The sequence below is a fragment of the Phacochoerus africanus genome, chromosome 11, assembly GCF_016906955.1.
Source record: "Phacochoerus africanus isolate WHEZ1 chromosome 11, ROS_Pafr_v1, whole genome shotgun sequence".
In the NCBI taxonomy this organism is placed as follows: domain Eukaryota; kingdom Metazoa; phylum Chordata; class Mammalia; order Artiodactyla; family Suidae; genus Phacochoerus; species Phacochoerus africanus.
Window position 1 is genome coordinate 62,023,465 of NC_062554.1, and position 17,873 is coordinate 62,041,337.

The following is a 17,873-nucleotide window of genomic DNA, read 5'->3' on the forward strand; positions in this document are numbered from 1 at the left end:
CTATGCCAATTAATATTCTTGCCAACAGTGCATGATGATTCACTTTTCTCTACATTTATGCCAACAGTTGATATTTGTTATACTTCTGATAAAAACCACTCAGACAGGTGTAAGGTGATACATTTTTGTGGTTTTGATTTGCATTTCTATGATGAACAGATATTGGCCATCTGTATGTCTTCCTTGGAAAATATCTATTCAGATCCTCTATTTTTTAATTGGGTTATTGTTGTATTGATATTGAGTTTTATGAGTTCTTTATATATTTTGGCTATTAACTCCTTATTAGATATGTAATAGCTTCTTTCATTGAGTACATGGCCTTTTGCTTTTGTTGATATTTTCTTTCACTATGCAAATCTTTTTAGTTTAGTACTATACTGTTATGATTACTGTTCAATTCAGTTTAAAATCAGACACAGGAAACCCCCAGCTTTGTTATTCCTTCTCAAGATTGCTTTGGCTATTTTGGCCTTTTATGTTTCCATATAGATTTTAGAATTTTTTGTTCTAGTTCTGTGAAAAAAATGTATTTGGTATTTTGATAGAAATTGCATTGAATCTGTAAATTGCCTTGGGTAGTATGATCTTTTTTTAAACAATATTCATTCTTCCAATCTATGAAAATGGTATATCTTTCCTTATCTTTGTGTTTTTTTCAATTTCTTTCATCAGTGTCTTATAGTTTTCTGAGTTATGGGTCTTTTACCTCCTTGATTAGATTTATTCATAGATATTTAATCTTTTAATGCAAGTATAAGTGGGATTGGTTTCTTACTTTATCTGACACTTCACTGTTAGTGTATAGAGATGCAACAAAATTCTGTATATTAATTTTGTTTCCTACAACTTTACTGAATTCCTTGATGAGCTCTATAATGTTTTTTGTCTATTTGTCTTTCTAGGGCCGCACCTGTGGCATATGGAGGTTCCCAGGCTAGGGGTCGAATCAGAGCTGTTGCTGCCAGCCTATGCCGGAGCCACAGCAACATGGGATCCAAGCATGTCTGCATCCTACACCACAGCTCATGGCAATGCTGGATTCTTAACCCACTGAGCAAGGCCAAGGATTGAACCCCAAACCTCATGGTTTCTAGTTGGATTCATTAACCACTGGGCCACTATGGGAACTTCCCCTTTATAGTTTTTTAACAGCATTTTTAGGATTTTTCTACATATAGTAAAATGTGCCAACAGTGGCAGTTTTACTTCTTCCTTTTTAATTTGGACTCCAAATTAGAAAAAAAATACAAATTAAAAATTAATTTCTAATTAAAAATTCTATGAAAAGAAGTATTTTCTAATATGTTTACTGTGGCTAGAACTTCTGATACTATGCTGAATAAAGGTGGTGAGAGTAGGCATCTTTGTCTTGTTCCTAATCTTAGAGGAAATACTTTCAGTTTTTCACTTTTGAATATGATGATGGCCCTGGGTTTATCATATATGGCCTTATTTTGAAGTATACTCCCTAAATAACCATTTTATTGAACATTTTTATCATAAATGGATGTTGAGTTTTGTCAAAAGCTTTTTCTGCGTCTATTGAGATGATCAAATGATTTTTATTCTTAAATTTGTTAATATTGTGTATCACATTGTTTATTTGAAAGTATTGAACCATCTTGGCATCTCTTGGATAAACCTCGCTTGATCATGATGTATCATCTTTTTAATATATTGTTTAATTCTGTTTGCTAATATTTTTAGATGGCTTTTTGTATCTATGTTCATCAGTGGTATTGGCCTATACTTTTCTTTTATTATGAGGTAGGTTGCTTATCTCCACTTTACTTAGTTTTTCTTAGATTTTATATTGTGCCTTTGTTTGGATCAGATTCCTCTGTTGTCTCATTTCACCTAATTTGCTGTTTTTATTTCTATGTATTTGGTAGGTGGGTTACATTTCCCCATCTTGGAGAAGTGTGCTTTTGTAGGAGACTTTTTCTGTGTCCTAGCAGTGTACTTCTCTCTGGTTTCCATTGGTCTATGCTCTAGGGATGCCCCCAATGTGGGCTGTATGAGTCCTATTGTGGCTAGCTAATTAATGGGTATATTCTGATGGGCATGACTAGCCTTGATCTGGTTTGTTGCTAGGCCCTACTGTTTGCAGAGGCTACAGTTGCTGGCAGGCAGGATAATGACACAAAGTAGCTGACTGCAGGATATTGGGATGGGGGGGTAGGGCTAGTGCTGGCCCACTGAAAGGTGGAGTTTTGTTCCAGGGTGGGTAGTTGTGGAACTGGGAGTTCCAAATCTAGTGTCAGCCTGCTGGTGGGTGGGGCTTGATCCTGAAGCAGTTGGTTGAGGGGCCCAAGGTTGTCCCAGAGCTGATTTTGTTCTGCTGGTGGGTGACCTGGGGCCCATGGGTCCTTGGACTGGTACAGCTGCTTAACCTAAGGTTTCCCAATCATGGTACAGACAGACTAGTGGGCAGAGTTGGGTCCCATTGCTAATAAACTAGAGGGAGGATCCCAAAACAGTCCTTGCAAGCATTACCTTCCTTCTTACAGAAAAAGTTATCCAAAATGACTGCCCCAGGAGTTTATGTTCACAGGGTGAGCTCCAGTTGCCTCCTGCCTCTCCCAGGGCTGGGGAGTTCAAAATTATTAGGTGATCTGATTGGGCTTCTTTAAAATTACTGTTTCTGCTCTGGGTCTCAGAGTGTGTAAGATCTTGTATGCATTCTTTAATAGTGGAGCCTATATTTACCACAGCTCTATGTCTTTCCCTAAAGAAGTCCTTTGACTTTCAAAACCAAGCATTATGGGGGCTTGGCATCCTAATGTAGGACCCTCTGGCTGGGGAACCCAATATGGAGCTCAGAAATCTTGCTCCTTGGGAAGAACCTCTGCCATGAGACAACCCTCCCATTTGTGGGTTGCCCACTTCGAGTACTGGTCTTGACTATGCTATTTGCCTGCCCTCCCTACCTGTCTTATTGTAGTTCCTTCTTTATACTTTAGTTGTGCAAGATATTTTCTGTTAATCTTCCAATCTTTCTATCAATAGTTGCACTGTAAATAGGTGTAATTCTGATGTGCCATGGGAGGAATCTTCTTATTCCACCATCTTGGTCACTCTAAAGCTTAAAATCTTAATCACATAAATCTAAGAATAATACCTAAACGCATACATGTATAAACAGTTAACTGCCTTTTTCTTCTAGAAGCCTTTCTTCTTTTTCTATAAGAGGCATTCTGTTTTAATTTGGGAATTTTGTTTTGCTCAAATAGGGCTACTTTAACAGAAAGTGGTATTTGTGTATTAACTGCTGGGTCATAATGTTAACCACTTTTTCAATTTGACTTGGACATTCTGGAATTAGTAAATCTATTTACTGAATTATAAATAGGCTTGTGATTTCATCCTTCACACCATAAGCAATGCAATGTCTACCATGAAGTGTGAAAAGGGACTAATTTTTTTCAGTGCTTATTCTGGACCTATTATTTATCTCATTTGATTTTGCTAACAGCCACTCTAAAAGGGGATAATGATTATTATTTACAGATAACTTTTGAAAGGTAGTTGGTATAACTAAATTCACAGAGCTAGTAAAAAGAAAAACGAGTTCTTTTTTTGCAAGTGGTAAAATAGACAACTGATGCAAACAGTTGAGGAGTGCTTTGACTCACTTAACTGAAAAGACAAGCACTAGGGCTAGCTTCACATGAGACTAGAGACAGCTACAAAACTTATGTTACCACAACCTTGACTTCTGTTTTGTTCTTTTTGGTTTGCCTACCCAGTGTTGGCTTTATCCTCAGGCTCCATAAGTTGGTCCTGCAGCTCTAAGCCTTCACATCATGGTACTAAAATGGCACCACCTATTCAATGAAGCACTGTACACTGTTCACAAATGTATACTATAGCATCTTGGTTTGTTTGTTTGTTTGTTTTCTAAGGACTCAGATGCGGCATATGGAAGTTCCCAGGCTAGGGGTTGAATGGGATCTGCAGCCAAAGCCTACACCACAGCAATAGCAATGTGGGATCCAAGCCACATCTGCTACCTACACCACAGCTCACAGCAATGCTGGATCCTTAACCCAGTGAACAAGGCCAGGGATCAGGTCCACATCCTCATGGATACTAGTCAAATTTGTTTCTGCTGAGCCACAGTGGGAAGTCCAAGAGGGTCTCTTCTTGTGGTTCTCACAGATTTTCTGAAATTCTTTCTCATTGGCTTACGTGTGATCATTTTAAAATTTTTAAATTAATTGCTAACACTGGGGGATATACCCTTACCAGCTTGAGTCTACTCCTGGACCTGAAAGTAGAGATAATCCCACAAAACTTGCAGAATTTAGAATAGGAGAAAGTGAGCTGCCTAAAAAAATCATGGTGCTGGAGTTCCCATCATGGCACAGTGGAAATGAATCCGACTAGGAACCATGAGATTGCAGGTTTGTTTGATCCCTGGGCTTACTCAGTGGGTTAATGATCCAGCATTGCTGTGAGCTGTGTGGTGTAGGTTGCAGACATGGCTCAGATCTAGTGTTGCTGCGTTTGTGGTATAGGCTGGCAGCTGTGGCTCCAATTGAACCCCAAGCCTGGGAACCTTCCTATGCTGTGAGTGTGGCCCTAAAAAGCAAAAAAAAAAAAAAATTCATGGTGCTATTGGCTGGAGACTACCTACCACTATAAGTAGATATTAGAACCAGGATTGCATATAAAGTCTGTACCTTTTAGGTTATGCAACAAAACTACCCAAACATAATCTCTATTTTCAATATATGATTGGCATTTAATGGATACAGACTAGGGATTCTAAATATTTCTACAATGAACAATACAGCTTATCCCTCAAAGAAATTATTTGACCCAGAATATCAGTAGCACTGAGATTGCGAAATCTTATTCTGTTTGATCAGCCAGGCATACCCTCTTTTCTTCATGGCCCACCTCTCTCTTTCATTTTCTTTAGGCAAGAGCCATCTTTACTTGCCTTCCTTCAGTGCTGAAATGTACCAAAACTCTTTAGGTTTTAGGATCTTTTCATGTAATTTTCACTCTACTTCCCACTCCTCCATGTACAGCTGTGCTACCCCTCCCCATCTAGCCAATCATCCCTCCTTCAGCACTGAGCTCAAAGGGTATTTTCTCCAGGAGTACTCCATGTCCCAGACTTGGTCAGCCCCACCTCACTGTTGCCTATATTCTGTCCTCTTATAATTTAATTTTTTTAGAATTTATTATAATTTAATTATTCCCTTTATACCCTGAGTATATACTAGAGAGTCTGGATGGTATTTCAAGTGAGGCAATTAACATGAGTAAGGCTCAGAGGCATGGATATACTAGGCATTTTGGGAATATGTGTAGTAAATCAAGTCAGAAATATTTAGTGTGGAGAAGCATGAAAATGATGGAAGAGGGACAGAAAGTTTCCAATGTTGGATTTAATGATTATATAATTTTTTCCAAGTTTCAGTTGGAAAGGCTAGCCCTTCTTTCTATATGGAGTAGGCAAACCAGATTTTTTAATAGTCTGCTTTAGTCTGATAGGACCTGTAGAAACAGCTTGAGACTCATTTTAATTTGAGTGCTTTTTATAGCACACTGAACTTAGAGCCAACTGATCTATGGTCTACAGCTGGCCCAAATACTAATTTGCTCTTTTCATTGTGTTCCTCTTGACTTCAGTTTATTCATAAGATGTGGGAGCTGGACTAATTGATCAGTGCTGCCTCTCCAACCCTAACTTTCTTCTTTACTAAATGAGAGGAGTTTTGAGTAGCTGAGGTTAAACTATAAAAACCTTCTATTTTTAAGAGTGGTAAAAGGAATGTTATCTAAAAATGCAGTTGTTTATGTGGACCTTAGCAAATAAATGATCTGGAGAGTATTGTGAGTATAATTGAATGTTTTGATTTTTTAGAGATTTTGATATATCTCAGAGCTTTGCATTATTTCATGTAGATATGGGAGACTGAGCAATAGGTAACCTAACCTCAAGATAGATCCTAAAGTTGCTCTGCTTTTCAATAAATCTCTAGGAAAAACACAATTTTTTCATGAACTTTCCCTAAAAAAGTGAAGTCTAGTGTTATTCATCAAAGCATTGAACTTATTAAAGCAGTGTGCATACATGTGTGTGTGAGTGTGTGTGTTGCTTTACTAAGTGTTTATAGGTTTCCAGAAGTCTGTTTAATGCACACTTTCTCAACCTTAGCCCTATTGGTATTTGGTAAAATTTTTGCTTGTGGGGAAGCTGCCCTAGGAATCTTTAACTCTACTGAATAAATGCCAATAGTAGCTCTCCATCCCAGTTGTGGAAATAAAAAAAAAAAATGTCTCTCAATGTGACCAAATGTCCACTGAGGGGCACAAATGGCCCCAGTTGACAACCACTAGTTTATTGCAAAGCAATCCTCTAGCTAAATAGAGTATACAGACCAGATAGATGCAAATACTATTGCTTGGTTAACCAATTAAATAAAGTTAAATCATGCCAAGATGAATCTAAATCCCTCATTGACAGTTAGAAGTATCTCTTTATTTTGCCTAACTGCTAGATGCTCTTGGTAGGTTCTGAATGAATGACTTCCTTATAAGGCAACAATTCCTAAGAAATCTCAATAAATTGTCAAAATTAATGTAAAAGAAAATGGAGCCTGATGATTCAGCTTGTTCTCAATGGTATCTCCTTATGTCCAAGGAAATAATTTTCTAAATCCTGTTTCATCACGCAGCAGTGAGAGTAACAGAAAATCTGTGCTATTTTTGTGTTTGTTGATATTCTTGTGCCTGTTTTAAGGTAGTGTTCTAAGAGATGAGGTTTTTTGTTTGTTTCTTTGTTTGTTTTAATGATCATTTGTTTACCCACCTTCCCAAGAACACCAGGATTTTTATCTTCACCATTTTTTGATTATAATAATTCTCATTCTGACAATTTGGTTTAAAAAAAGAAATAGCCTCAGGTCTTTAAAAGAAGGTAGAGGTAGAACCATATAAGTCTTCTATACACTTGATTTGGTGATATAGATAGAGTCTTCTTCTCAAAATAAAAGCATAGAATATAGAGGCTGTAAAATATATCAGTTTGATATTCACTCTCTGTTCTCTTCTAGCTTAAAAACATCACAGGTACAACCTGACAACCTTAGTACCTAAGATCTGGGTGTTTTTAGTCAATTCTGTATTCCACAAAGTAATTTAGTATAATTATGCCCTCTGAAAGCATACAGAACTCCAAAGAAATACAATATTTTTCAAACACTTTGTTAATTTTAGAGAAAAGTGCCTTATGTTTGTTTGAAAGGAATATTACCATTCATTATAATCTTTTATCTTTAAATCCAAATAGACAATCAGAAATAGGACTACATTTTTAAGATAGTTTTGCTTTCTTTAAAAAAAAAAACTATACCGGAGTTCCCATTGTGGCGCAGTGGTTAACAAATCTGACTAGGAACCATAGGTTGCGAGTTTGATCCCTGGCCTTGCTCAGTGGGTTAAGGATCTGGTATTGCCGTGAGCTGTGGTGTGGGTCACAGATGCGGCTCGGATCCTGTTTTGCTATGGCTCTGGCATAGGCTGGTGGCTACAGCTCTGATTAGACCCCTAGGCTGGGAACCTCCATATGCCACAGGAGTGGCTCAAGGAAAGGCAAAAAGACAAAAAAAAACCCAAAAAACAAAAAACTATACCTCATTTCTGCAGCCAATATAGCAGGTGAAGACTCCCATCTTCAACAATAAAAAATATGGACAAAACTTTAGAAAAAGACAGTTTTGTTACACTGGACATTAAGCTATGCAGGAGAGTGATGCCCAAAAGACAGGGAACAAAATTAAACATAGTTTCCATGTTGTAATTGGAGTGGGGGGACATTCTGTCTATAGTGTGGGGAAGGACAAATAGGAGGAACTCAAACTCCTTAAGTTGAAGAGATAATGCTAAGAGTCTGGAGACCAAGGAAGCTAGAAGTTACAGAGTACAACTGAGGAGAGAATTGCACAAAGACCACTAGAGATCTTCCATGTGACCGCCTATATGTTCTGCAAAGTATTGATGGTTGTTTGTGTGTGAGGAAACTACCTAAGCCAGGTGGAGAAAATCACCTGAAAGGATTAGGGGAAAAAAAAGTTCCTGGAACTCACACAGGACTTTGGGGAAAAAAATGTCTGCTCCCATCAGGAAGACTGGAAAACCACATTATAGGCATTGGAGACTGTACTCAGAGGGTTCTTGCCTTAGAGTGGGAGGAGTAATTAGCTTTACATGAAACACCAATCAAGACTTGGTCAACAAATTCTAAAAAGCAAGACTTTCAAGAAAAAAAAAAGCCATTTCCAAGTACCTTTATTGCATCCCAGGACAAAGCTCAAGAATATTTATAAGAATATAAAAATATCCAGCACAAAGTCAAATTCATAATATCTAACATCCAACCAAAAATTACTAGGCATGCAGAAAAGCTGAAAAATATGTCCATAATAATAATAAAAATCCATAAAAACTGACACAGAACTGAAACATATATTAGAATTAGCAGACAAAATTATTAAAATAATTACTTAATTGAATTTCATATGTTCAAAAGTTAATTTGACACTTGAAAGATAAAAATTAAAAGTTCAAATTGAAATTTGAGAGAGGAAAATACAATATTTAAGAAGAAAAATGGACTGAGTGTGATTAATAAAAGATAAGACATTACAAAAGAAAAGATTAGTAAATCTGGAAATAGAAATCATCCAAAATAAAGAGATTAAAAAATGCTTAAAATGAATAGATTATCAGGGAATGGTGGAAATACTGCAAACATATGTATAATATATGTGTAATTGGAGTCTGAGAGGGAGGTGTGGATAAAAAAAGCATTTGAAGAAATAATAACTGAACTTTTAAAAATTGATGAAAACTGTAAAACCCATAGATCCAAGAAACTCAACCATCCCTAAGCATAAGAAACATGAAGAAAACAATGTCAAGGGAAATTATAACTAAATTTTTCAAAACTAACAATAAATAGCAAAACTTAAAGCAGCCAAAAGAAAACATTACACGTGAAGGAATTAAGATAAGCATGACTGCAGATTACTCACAGGAAACTATGCAAAGGAGGAGACAGTGGAGCAACATCACTAAAGCACTGAAAGAGAAAATTATCAAATGAAAAATCTGTACCTACTGAAAAGTACATGTATTTGTGTGTAGTGTGTGTATGTATGTGTGTAAAGGGAGAAAATAAACCTTTTCAGAACACAAAACTGAAAATATTCATCACAAGTGGACCTAAACCACACACTAAATATTTAAGGAAATCTTTTAGGCAGAAGGAAAATGATACCAGATATAAACCCTGGTCTACACAAAGGAATGAAGATCACTTCAAGTAGTAACTTTGTGATCTTACTTTGTACTTTTGCTATATATCATGTCACATCATAGATTGGAACTTGAGGGTGCTCCTAACCCAGCTTCAAGTTTTATAATAGCAAATATGTGACAAGACATATAGAGGAACACAGTGATAAGGACCTGGTCCCTAACTGATTGAGGGGAATAGAGCTGTCTGACAAGCTGGGCCACACACATGGGAACTGTAACTGAGAGACTAATAAAAATCTATAATTTTTAGGAGTCTATATTTTAGAGTTTTACTGACCCTGAAGATTGAACTTTACCTTAATTAAAACAGTTACTTTTAAAGCTGTAAAGTTGTCCCTTCCACATTAAGATCTTTAATCTGCTTGGATATTTTTTCCCCACATGTAGACACAGTTGACCCAGAGCATCCTAGCGGAAGTCAAGTTTTTTCTCACTAATCTGAAATGCCAGCTCTATCATATGTCAATAACATACACGCATGGAAGTCTTTCTGGGCTATCTGCTCTTGTAGCCTATTTTCCCATCTAAGCACCATGCACTAATTAGATATGTTTATACTAAGACAGTATCCCATAGGGGAAATGTTTCAACTTTTTTCTTTTTTGTCAGGTGCATTTTGGCTCTTCTTAGCATATTGAATTTCCAAATAAGTTTTAGAATCAGTTTTTTTTAAAGTAGATAAAGAAGTTATTAAGAGCTTATCTAGATCGCATAAGTTTCAACCTGTCTTATTATGAGTTGATACATGCAGAGGAGTCCAATGGCTTTTTATTGTCAACTATAGTGGCAAGAGAAGGCATGGTAGTAAAAGGGTGACACTTTGCTTTCCTAGTGGATATCTAAAGATCTGATTTCATTCTCCTCTCCCAGAGTTACTCACAGTCTCCTAGAGCTAATTTGTTAGTTTGTTAATTTGTTCATAATTAGCTTTAGTTATTTTGGTGTAGACCATGTGGCTACAACTTCATCACTGTAGTAAAATTTAAGTGTATATTAACAGTACAGAGAAGACTTCTTCAAGGCATGAACCAGACTAATATTTACCAAATTCTCAGAAAGTAAAATATGCAGCACTTAATTTCATTTTGAAGTTTTTAATCGACACTTTTTGACTGCCTCAGGGGTTCTCTATAACCCATTTTAATACTATGTTGGGAAATTTAAGCAATTCAACATTCATCACTTATTGAATGTCTACTTTGCTCTAGGTAGAGTACCAAGGGCTGAATATTTAGCATTAAGGAAATAGATATAAATCCTCCTCTCATGGGAAAATACAACATTTAAACAAAATAATCAGAAATATAAATATTTAATTTACAATGTACTTAATGCTATGAAGGAAAAACAGTTTTATGTGAGAACAACTGGAAGGAGAATGATAAATTTTTCATTTGTTAGAATACTAATGAAACCTGTTTAACTCGTACATAACTGGATTTCTGTAGAAAATTAAACATAGTTTTTTTCCTGTAATTAATCCATTCATTCATTTATTTCACAGCATCCATGGTCATTGATACTATAATAGTCCAAATATTGGGCTCGCAAAAATGACAAAGACCCCAGTCCCTGTCTTTAAGGAGCCAAGAGTTTACTGGATGGTTTACATAATCAGCTCTACCTCTCATTAAAATAACTGCATACCAAATGAAAACATGCATATATCCTTTTTCTTTTTCCTTTTCTTTTTTTTTTTAGATGAGGATAGGCATTCACTCGGGCTCTGTGCTGGCTGGAGTTGTTGGAGTGAGAATGCCACGATACTGCTTGTTTGGAAATAATGTCACTCTGGCAAGCAAATTTGAATCGGGAAGTCACCCTCGACGCATCAATGTCAGCCCAACCACTTACCAGTAAGTGTTCTATGGCCTTCTCCCTCTGTCTTTGGCATTGACTTGTGCTACTATTGAGTCATTTGTGAGACCTCATCCTTTGTCTTGAACCTGTCATTCGCTAAGGTTATATGACTATATCTCTCTAGTCTGAAAGATAGTGATTGTTACACAAAATTTAATTTGTACCTTGAGAGAGTACACAGAAAATTTGACTTAACTGATAGGTAATACAGATTTGTCTTTTCTCACAGTCTCTGTCCTTCTTAGATATACCTGTTTAAAATACAGGAAAGCAAATGTTAAGGGTCTGCACTACCCTAGAAATCCTAATATTGCCAAACATTCCTTAAAGTTTATAAAAATCAAAGGAATAAGATAAAATGTATTTGGTTTTATTCTTTTGGATACTGAATATAAATTGCCAATGTTAAATATATACTGAATAAAGAGTAAAACTTTAAACTCTGTTTATCTTAAAGGTCACATTTGACAACTCTACAAATTTTTGACAGCTGAAGTCATCTTTATCTTGTGCCTAGTAGATGTCATATATCACTATATATTAAGCTCCATATGGGCCAAGACCATGTCCATTTTCGTTCATCATTATATTCCAAGAACTTAAATTAAATGTTTAACGTGTAATAAGCATTCAATAAATATTTACTGAATTCATGAATAAATGAATTGGTAAAATAAATATCTCTAGACTAAGAAAACAGTGTGACTGTTTCCTATTTTATAGACTTTGGCCTAGTGCTAAACTTATGTATACTAGCTATTTCATTATTTCCATGTTTTAAATGACTTAGAAATCACATTGTAAAACCCTAAAGAAGAAATAGCAACCATTGATTTTTTTTTTTTTATTAATGTGTGACTACCATGTTAATCCAGGCTAACAAAAAAAAATTTTTTTAAAAAAACACCTGAAGCAGAAAGTTTAAATACATGGATAACAGATGTTGATTTATCATAACAAACAAAATAGTTACACTTTGAAGCTTTTGTTAACACATCAATAGTGGAGGGATGTTTAGATAAAACACAAGTATTTCTAGATTCCTAAGGAGCACAAAAGAAAGGGGAAGAAATTAAAATGTAAAATCAAGAGAATGTTGCTTAAGAACTATGTGGCTTTTTTTTTTTTTTGGTCTTTTAGAGCCACACCCACAGCATATGGAGGTTCCCAGGCAGCTGCCAGACTACATCACAGCCACACATATGATCCAAGCCACATCTGCGACCTACACCACGGTTCATGACAACACTGGATCCTTAACCCACTGAGCAAGGCCAGGGATAGAACCTGTCCTCATGGATACTAGTCAGTTTTGTTTCTACTGCGCCATGATGGGAACTCCCTATGAGTCATTTTTAAGGTATTTATATAAGGATTTCGCCTCTTTTACATTTCTTCCATTTTTTTTTCTAACACAATTCTAGACATAATACAGACGATCTGACAGTAATTTCCATGTTAAACGGAATTTTGGAAGCTTCTCTAGATCAGGGCTCTCAATCAGTGCACTTTGTGCTCTAGGACACAGGGTAAGAAACAGTTCCTGAAGATCAACCCTCTCATCTGTATCCTCCTGCCATGGTTGTGATTTTTCCCATCATGATGCTAATACCTATGTTTCATATTTCTGTAAGTGGATGTAGACTTACAGAAAGTCCATTTTTTATATATGATGTGTAAAGAATAGACTAACCATGTGATAAGTTCATACCACATCATAACTATAACTGTCTTTCTTTATAAGAAAACCCCACAAGCCACACAAAGTCTGCGCACGTGCATGCTGTCTTTGAGTTTTCATAATCTTTTTCACATTAGTTGAGGTTGTAATGATCCTTGGAGATCAATAAGGTCTGAAGAATTAAATCGTTTCAACCATTGCAAGGACATTTTGTTCTGTTATGATCTGCCTCATCCCCACCTGCACCCCCCTAAAAAATCACATGAAGCTACAGCTGAACACATTGAGCTGCCATCTGGGTAGACTGTAAAAGATACTTCCTCTGACTGTTCCCAAATCATGTTATTCCTACTAATACTTTATACAAATATTTTTACATTATTTCTACATTTAGTCTATCCTCAAAATGACAATTTTCCTCTATCTGTCCCTATGTCCATTCCTCCTTCCTTCCCTTCTTTCAACAAATACTTTTTGAGTACCTACTATATTCTAAGCACTATATTAGGCACTAATGTTATAAGAATAAACAGCATAAATATGATCTCTACCTTCATGGAGGAGACCACAGACTAGATGGTAGATTTACCCAAGTAAACAGTTTATTAAAATAGATTAGTGCTGTGATCAATAAACCCTGATTAGAGTATTCAAGCCAAAGTAGGAGTGAGCTTAGATGAGGATGAAGAGATAAAACTAAAATCTGATCAACTGAAGCTGTAAGTCATGTTAGGGCATTTCAACTTAATCCTAAGAGCCACAAAAGACTTTTTAGGTAGAGGAGTATCTTGGCCAGATTTGTACTTAAAAGATCTCCAACAGGGAGTTTCCTGGTGGCCTAGTGGCTAAGGACTTGGCATTGTCACTGGCTCAGGTTACTGCTGTGCCTCAGTTTCACCCCTGACCTGGGAACTTCTGCATGCTATAGGCATGGCAAAAAAAATTAAAAAAAAGATTTTCAAGGTTTCAGAAGGAGAATATATTAGGGAGTGGGAAAGGCAGCAGTCCAGGGATTAAATTAAATTCAGGTAATTTAATTAAATTCAGGTATTCCCATTACCTGGATGGAAATGTAGCTAATTACTGAGATCCTAAAATCCCAACCAATTGCTGTTCAATTTGTTTTCCCATGCTTCAGAAAAGTGATTGAACTCAATGACCTTTGATATCCATTTTTATCTGGGATACCATTAAAAACAAAGTACCTTGTTTCCTGGTAGGTTTCTAGACAATTAAATTTAGGTATATGCTCTCAGTGTGACTAGATTTTCAGATTCTGGATCTATTTGTTCCTAAGTACTTGCTGTTGGTTTCACATATCCACATTTATACATTTCAGCTATGTGTAATTTTTCTATTCTACACAGCACAAGTGATTTATGAAGCTACAAGTGTAGAGTATACTTCCCTTTCCCCAGATAGTCAAGTGAAATACCAGGTGGACTTCTCAGGAGTATTCTCTGTAAGGAGACAAAATTGAACTTTCTTAGAATAAATAGGAATCTGTGCAATAAAACTGAGTATTAAGCTCATGAGAGTTTGAAATTTCAATTTTCTTTCCTGAATTAAATGCTGTAGAATGTCCAATACTATCTGGATATCTTGAAATCTTCAAGATTTCTATTCAGTTTATTTCCAGGAAGAATATATAATTATCATAAACTTTGAGAGAATGGATTATTTGGATATTATAAGAAACTGAAATACTTTTCTGAATAACTCATTCCAAATATATTTTGCCTGAAATATTTTAATAGTTCATCACCAAGAAAACAACTTTTATAAATATTTTGAAATACTAAAAATTAAAAGAAATAATGTAACACCCATGATCCCACCACTAGTTTAACACCCCAGTGGTATTTGCTTCAGATGTCATTTAATAAAAATACATAAAGTGCTTCCTTTGCAATTTTTCCTTTCTTTATGAAAAATATCCTAATGAATTTGGCGTGTTTCAAAGTCAGTGTTTTTTTACATTAACTTTCTCATACGTATTCAGAAACAATAACATTTTATTTATTTTATTTTGCATAAGTTATATTGTTGCGGCGGCTGCCAGCAGCCCAGGGCTGGAGTGTATCAGTTCTAGTGGCAGCCCTATGGCCAGTGTACTAGCTCCAGCAGCTCTGTGGTTGCAGTGTACCAGCTCCAACGGTTCTGTGGCCGCAGTGTACCAGCTCCAACAGTTCTTTCACCTGGCAAGAAACAAAGCGAGCACTCGGAGAGTTGGAAAACTCAGGTTTATTACGCCAGAGGGCTCAGAGGAGATCGCTCTCCGAAGTCTGAGCCCCGAAGAAGGGTTTCACAAGACTTTTATGGGCTAGTTTTTCCGGATTCATGCTTGGCGGACAGGAGTGAGAACTGGCAAAGTAATAGATGCGGGAGTGAGTTTTACAGAAGCAGATATGTGGGGTTAGAGGTAGTTGGCTGGGTTAGGGGCAGTTTGGCCAGATTTTGATTAGTCATCATGGCTGGGGTGTCTCCTTTCGACCTTTTTGTTGGGACATTTTCCCCTACAATATTTCACTTTATGAATCTTTCTCTAACGTCTAAAAAATTTCATGTTTTGAGATCTATCTTCGTTGAGACATATAACTCTAGCTCATCATTATAAATACTATTCAACATTCCAGTGTATGACTATACCATATTTAAATTTTTACTCATTCATTCCTCTTTTTATGAACACTTAGGTTTTACTTTTCTAATTTTTAATTATTACAAATTATGTTTCTATGAACATTACTTACTAGTCATTGCATAAGTTAAGCTACTTTACATTTCATGTAATATAGAAAATAGACCTTCCTAAAGGTTACTAGAATTGGAATGACCAGATATTGTTTATCTCAAAATTCATTTGGATGTAAGAAATAAAGATTTTTAAATCAAGTCCATAACTTTTATATAATAGTCTTCATTTTTTTTTAGACTTAGTGTAAGTTATCTTGTTGCATGCAGTAATGACCAAGGACCATTTCCTCTTCACCCAGAGCACTTTATTGCTAGTTTTATTTCTGGACAAAAGGAAATTTTTTTGAATTTTGAAATTTTTATTTTTGATATTTTTTTTTCTCCAATAAATGTTATGTTTACACACATCTTTGTTCCCACTCATCCAAATTTGAAAATAATACACATGTTAAAACAATTGTCTTTTAACATCATGCTACTGATCTGTGAAACTGAAATGATTGCTTATATTAGGGACAGTTTCAGGAAATTTTGAAATGACATGAATAATCAAACATTTGCCTTAGCAGAATTGTCTTCCCTTGCTAAGTGCAAACTAAAGCTGTAGAAAGACTCTTTAATTACTTTGATATAACATGTTCCTTAACCTTTCAGCATTTTTGTCTTTTCCATTTTACAATTGATCACTTCTAGACTTTTCAGAATGCCCATTTTTCATTCACTTCGAGGCCCCTTCTTCAGTTAAAACCAAGTTACCTTCTAACCAATGCTATATATACAGCTCATACATAATATCAGAGGGTGCACAGTGGAACAAGTTAGAGTAGTGGTTAAGTGAACCAGAATCAGAGTGACTAGGTTGAAATCCAGGCTCTAAAATGCATTGTCTGAGTGAAGTTTAGGAACTTGTTTGGGCCCATTTTTCTCATCTTTAAATTGGTACTTATTTCAGAAGATTATTATTTGGATTATATGTGGTATTTATAAAGCTCTTAACTTGGAACATAGCAGACATTCATTTATTATTTCAACCTGTTCCATCCATGAAGAAAAAGACCATCTTATTTCTACAATTGACTCTCATTAGTATAAGTATAGCCATGTTGAGTGATGTGTGATAGTTGGATTACAGACCTCATGGGCAGTTCTAAGGGAACAATGGGTTTGGTAATTTGGCTAATGGCATTTTGAGCTATGACTCAGAAGCTGAGCTAGTAATCAGCTTATTCCTACAAGTTTTTATTAGGAAGGCATCTTACAGATGACTGAGTCTTAGTCATGTGATAAAAACATTTTCATGGCTAATCCCCAAATTTAAGCAAAGGTACTGTTGGGGGAGAAAGAGATTTTCCTATATCCTTCTAGGTTCTTCTGGCTGTTCTAAGAATTAAATTGACATGAGACTTTAATAGGAGAAAAATCAAACAAAAATTTAATAACATGTATACATGAAAGAGACCCAGGAAAATTAAGTAAATCTCTGAAATGGCCAAAACCCTTACCTTAAATACCATCTTCCACTAAAGTCAAAAGAGGATGTTGGGGGAGTTCCCGCTGTGGTGCAGTGGGTTAGGGATTCAATGCTGCAACTGTGGCTCAGGATTCCATCCCTGGCCAGGGAACTTCCATTGCCTCTGGTGCAACAACAAAAGAAAAAAAACCTGGGGATAGTGATTTGGGACTTCAAAGTGGAGGAGACAAGTGACATGGAGATGGCAAAGCCGATTATTTGGTAAAGAAATGTTTGCTAGGTCATGCAAAAACAATGCAGCACAGAAAGGAATTTTAACAAATAGATTTTGCTAGAATCCTCCCTAGTCTACCACACCTAATTCATACCATAGTTTTCTATAGTGATATCTGCTTTTCTGAAATAGGACTTTTATCTACAATCCTTTAGGCAGTTAAGGAGAATGTTAAAGTTTCTTCCTGAGTTTTGGGGGCCTTGATTGTTCCAGGTCAAAATTATCTGCATGCCAAAGAGACATTTTAGGGTGGCGAATTTTCTTTCCTATAGTACATAATTTGCATAGTGCTAATTAAATTACAGCAAAGTTTGTGGCTTAAATGCCACAAATTAAATATTTTACAGTTCTGTACAATAGAAGTCTGATATGAGTCTCACTGATTTAAAAACAAGATGTCATAGCTGCATTCTTCTCTGGAAGATCTAAGAGATAACCTTTTTTTTTATTTTTTTTGTTTTTTTTTTTTTTTTTTTTTTTTGCTTTTGTAGCTTCTAGAGTCCACCCACATTCCTTGGTTACGGCTTCCTTTCTCCATCATAAACTCA

General features: G+C 35.9%; 1 protein-coding gene across 1 annotated transcript in view; it reads left to right on the forward strand.

The window, feature by feature from the left end:
- Nucleotides 1-17,873, forward strand: part of GUCY1A2 (guanylate cyclase 1 soluble subunit alpha 2) — a 398,753-nt gene that overhangs the window by 345,145 nt on the left and 35,735 nt on the right. Inside the window, exon 7 of the mRNA XM_047752790.1 lies at nucleotides 11,044-11,198. Coding sequence (XP_047608746.1) covers nucleotides 11,044-11,198 — 155 coding nt within the window. The remainder of the gene's footprint in view (nucleotides 1-11,043; nucleotides 11,199-17,873) is intronic.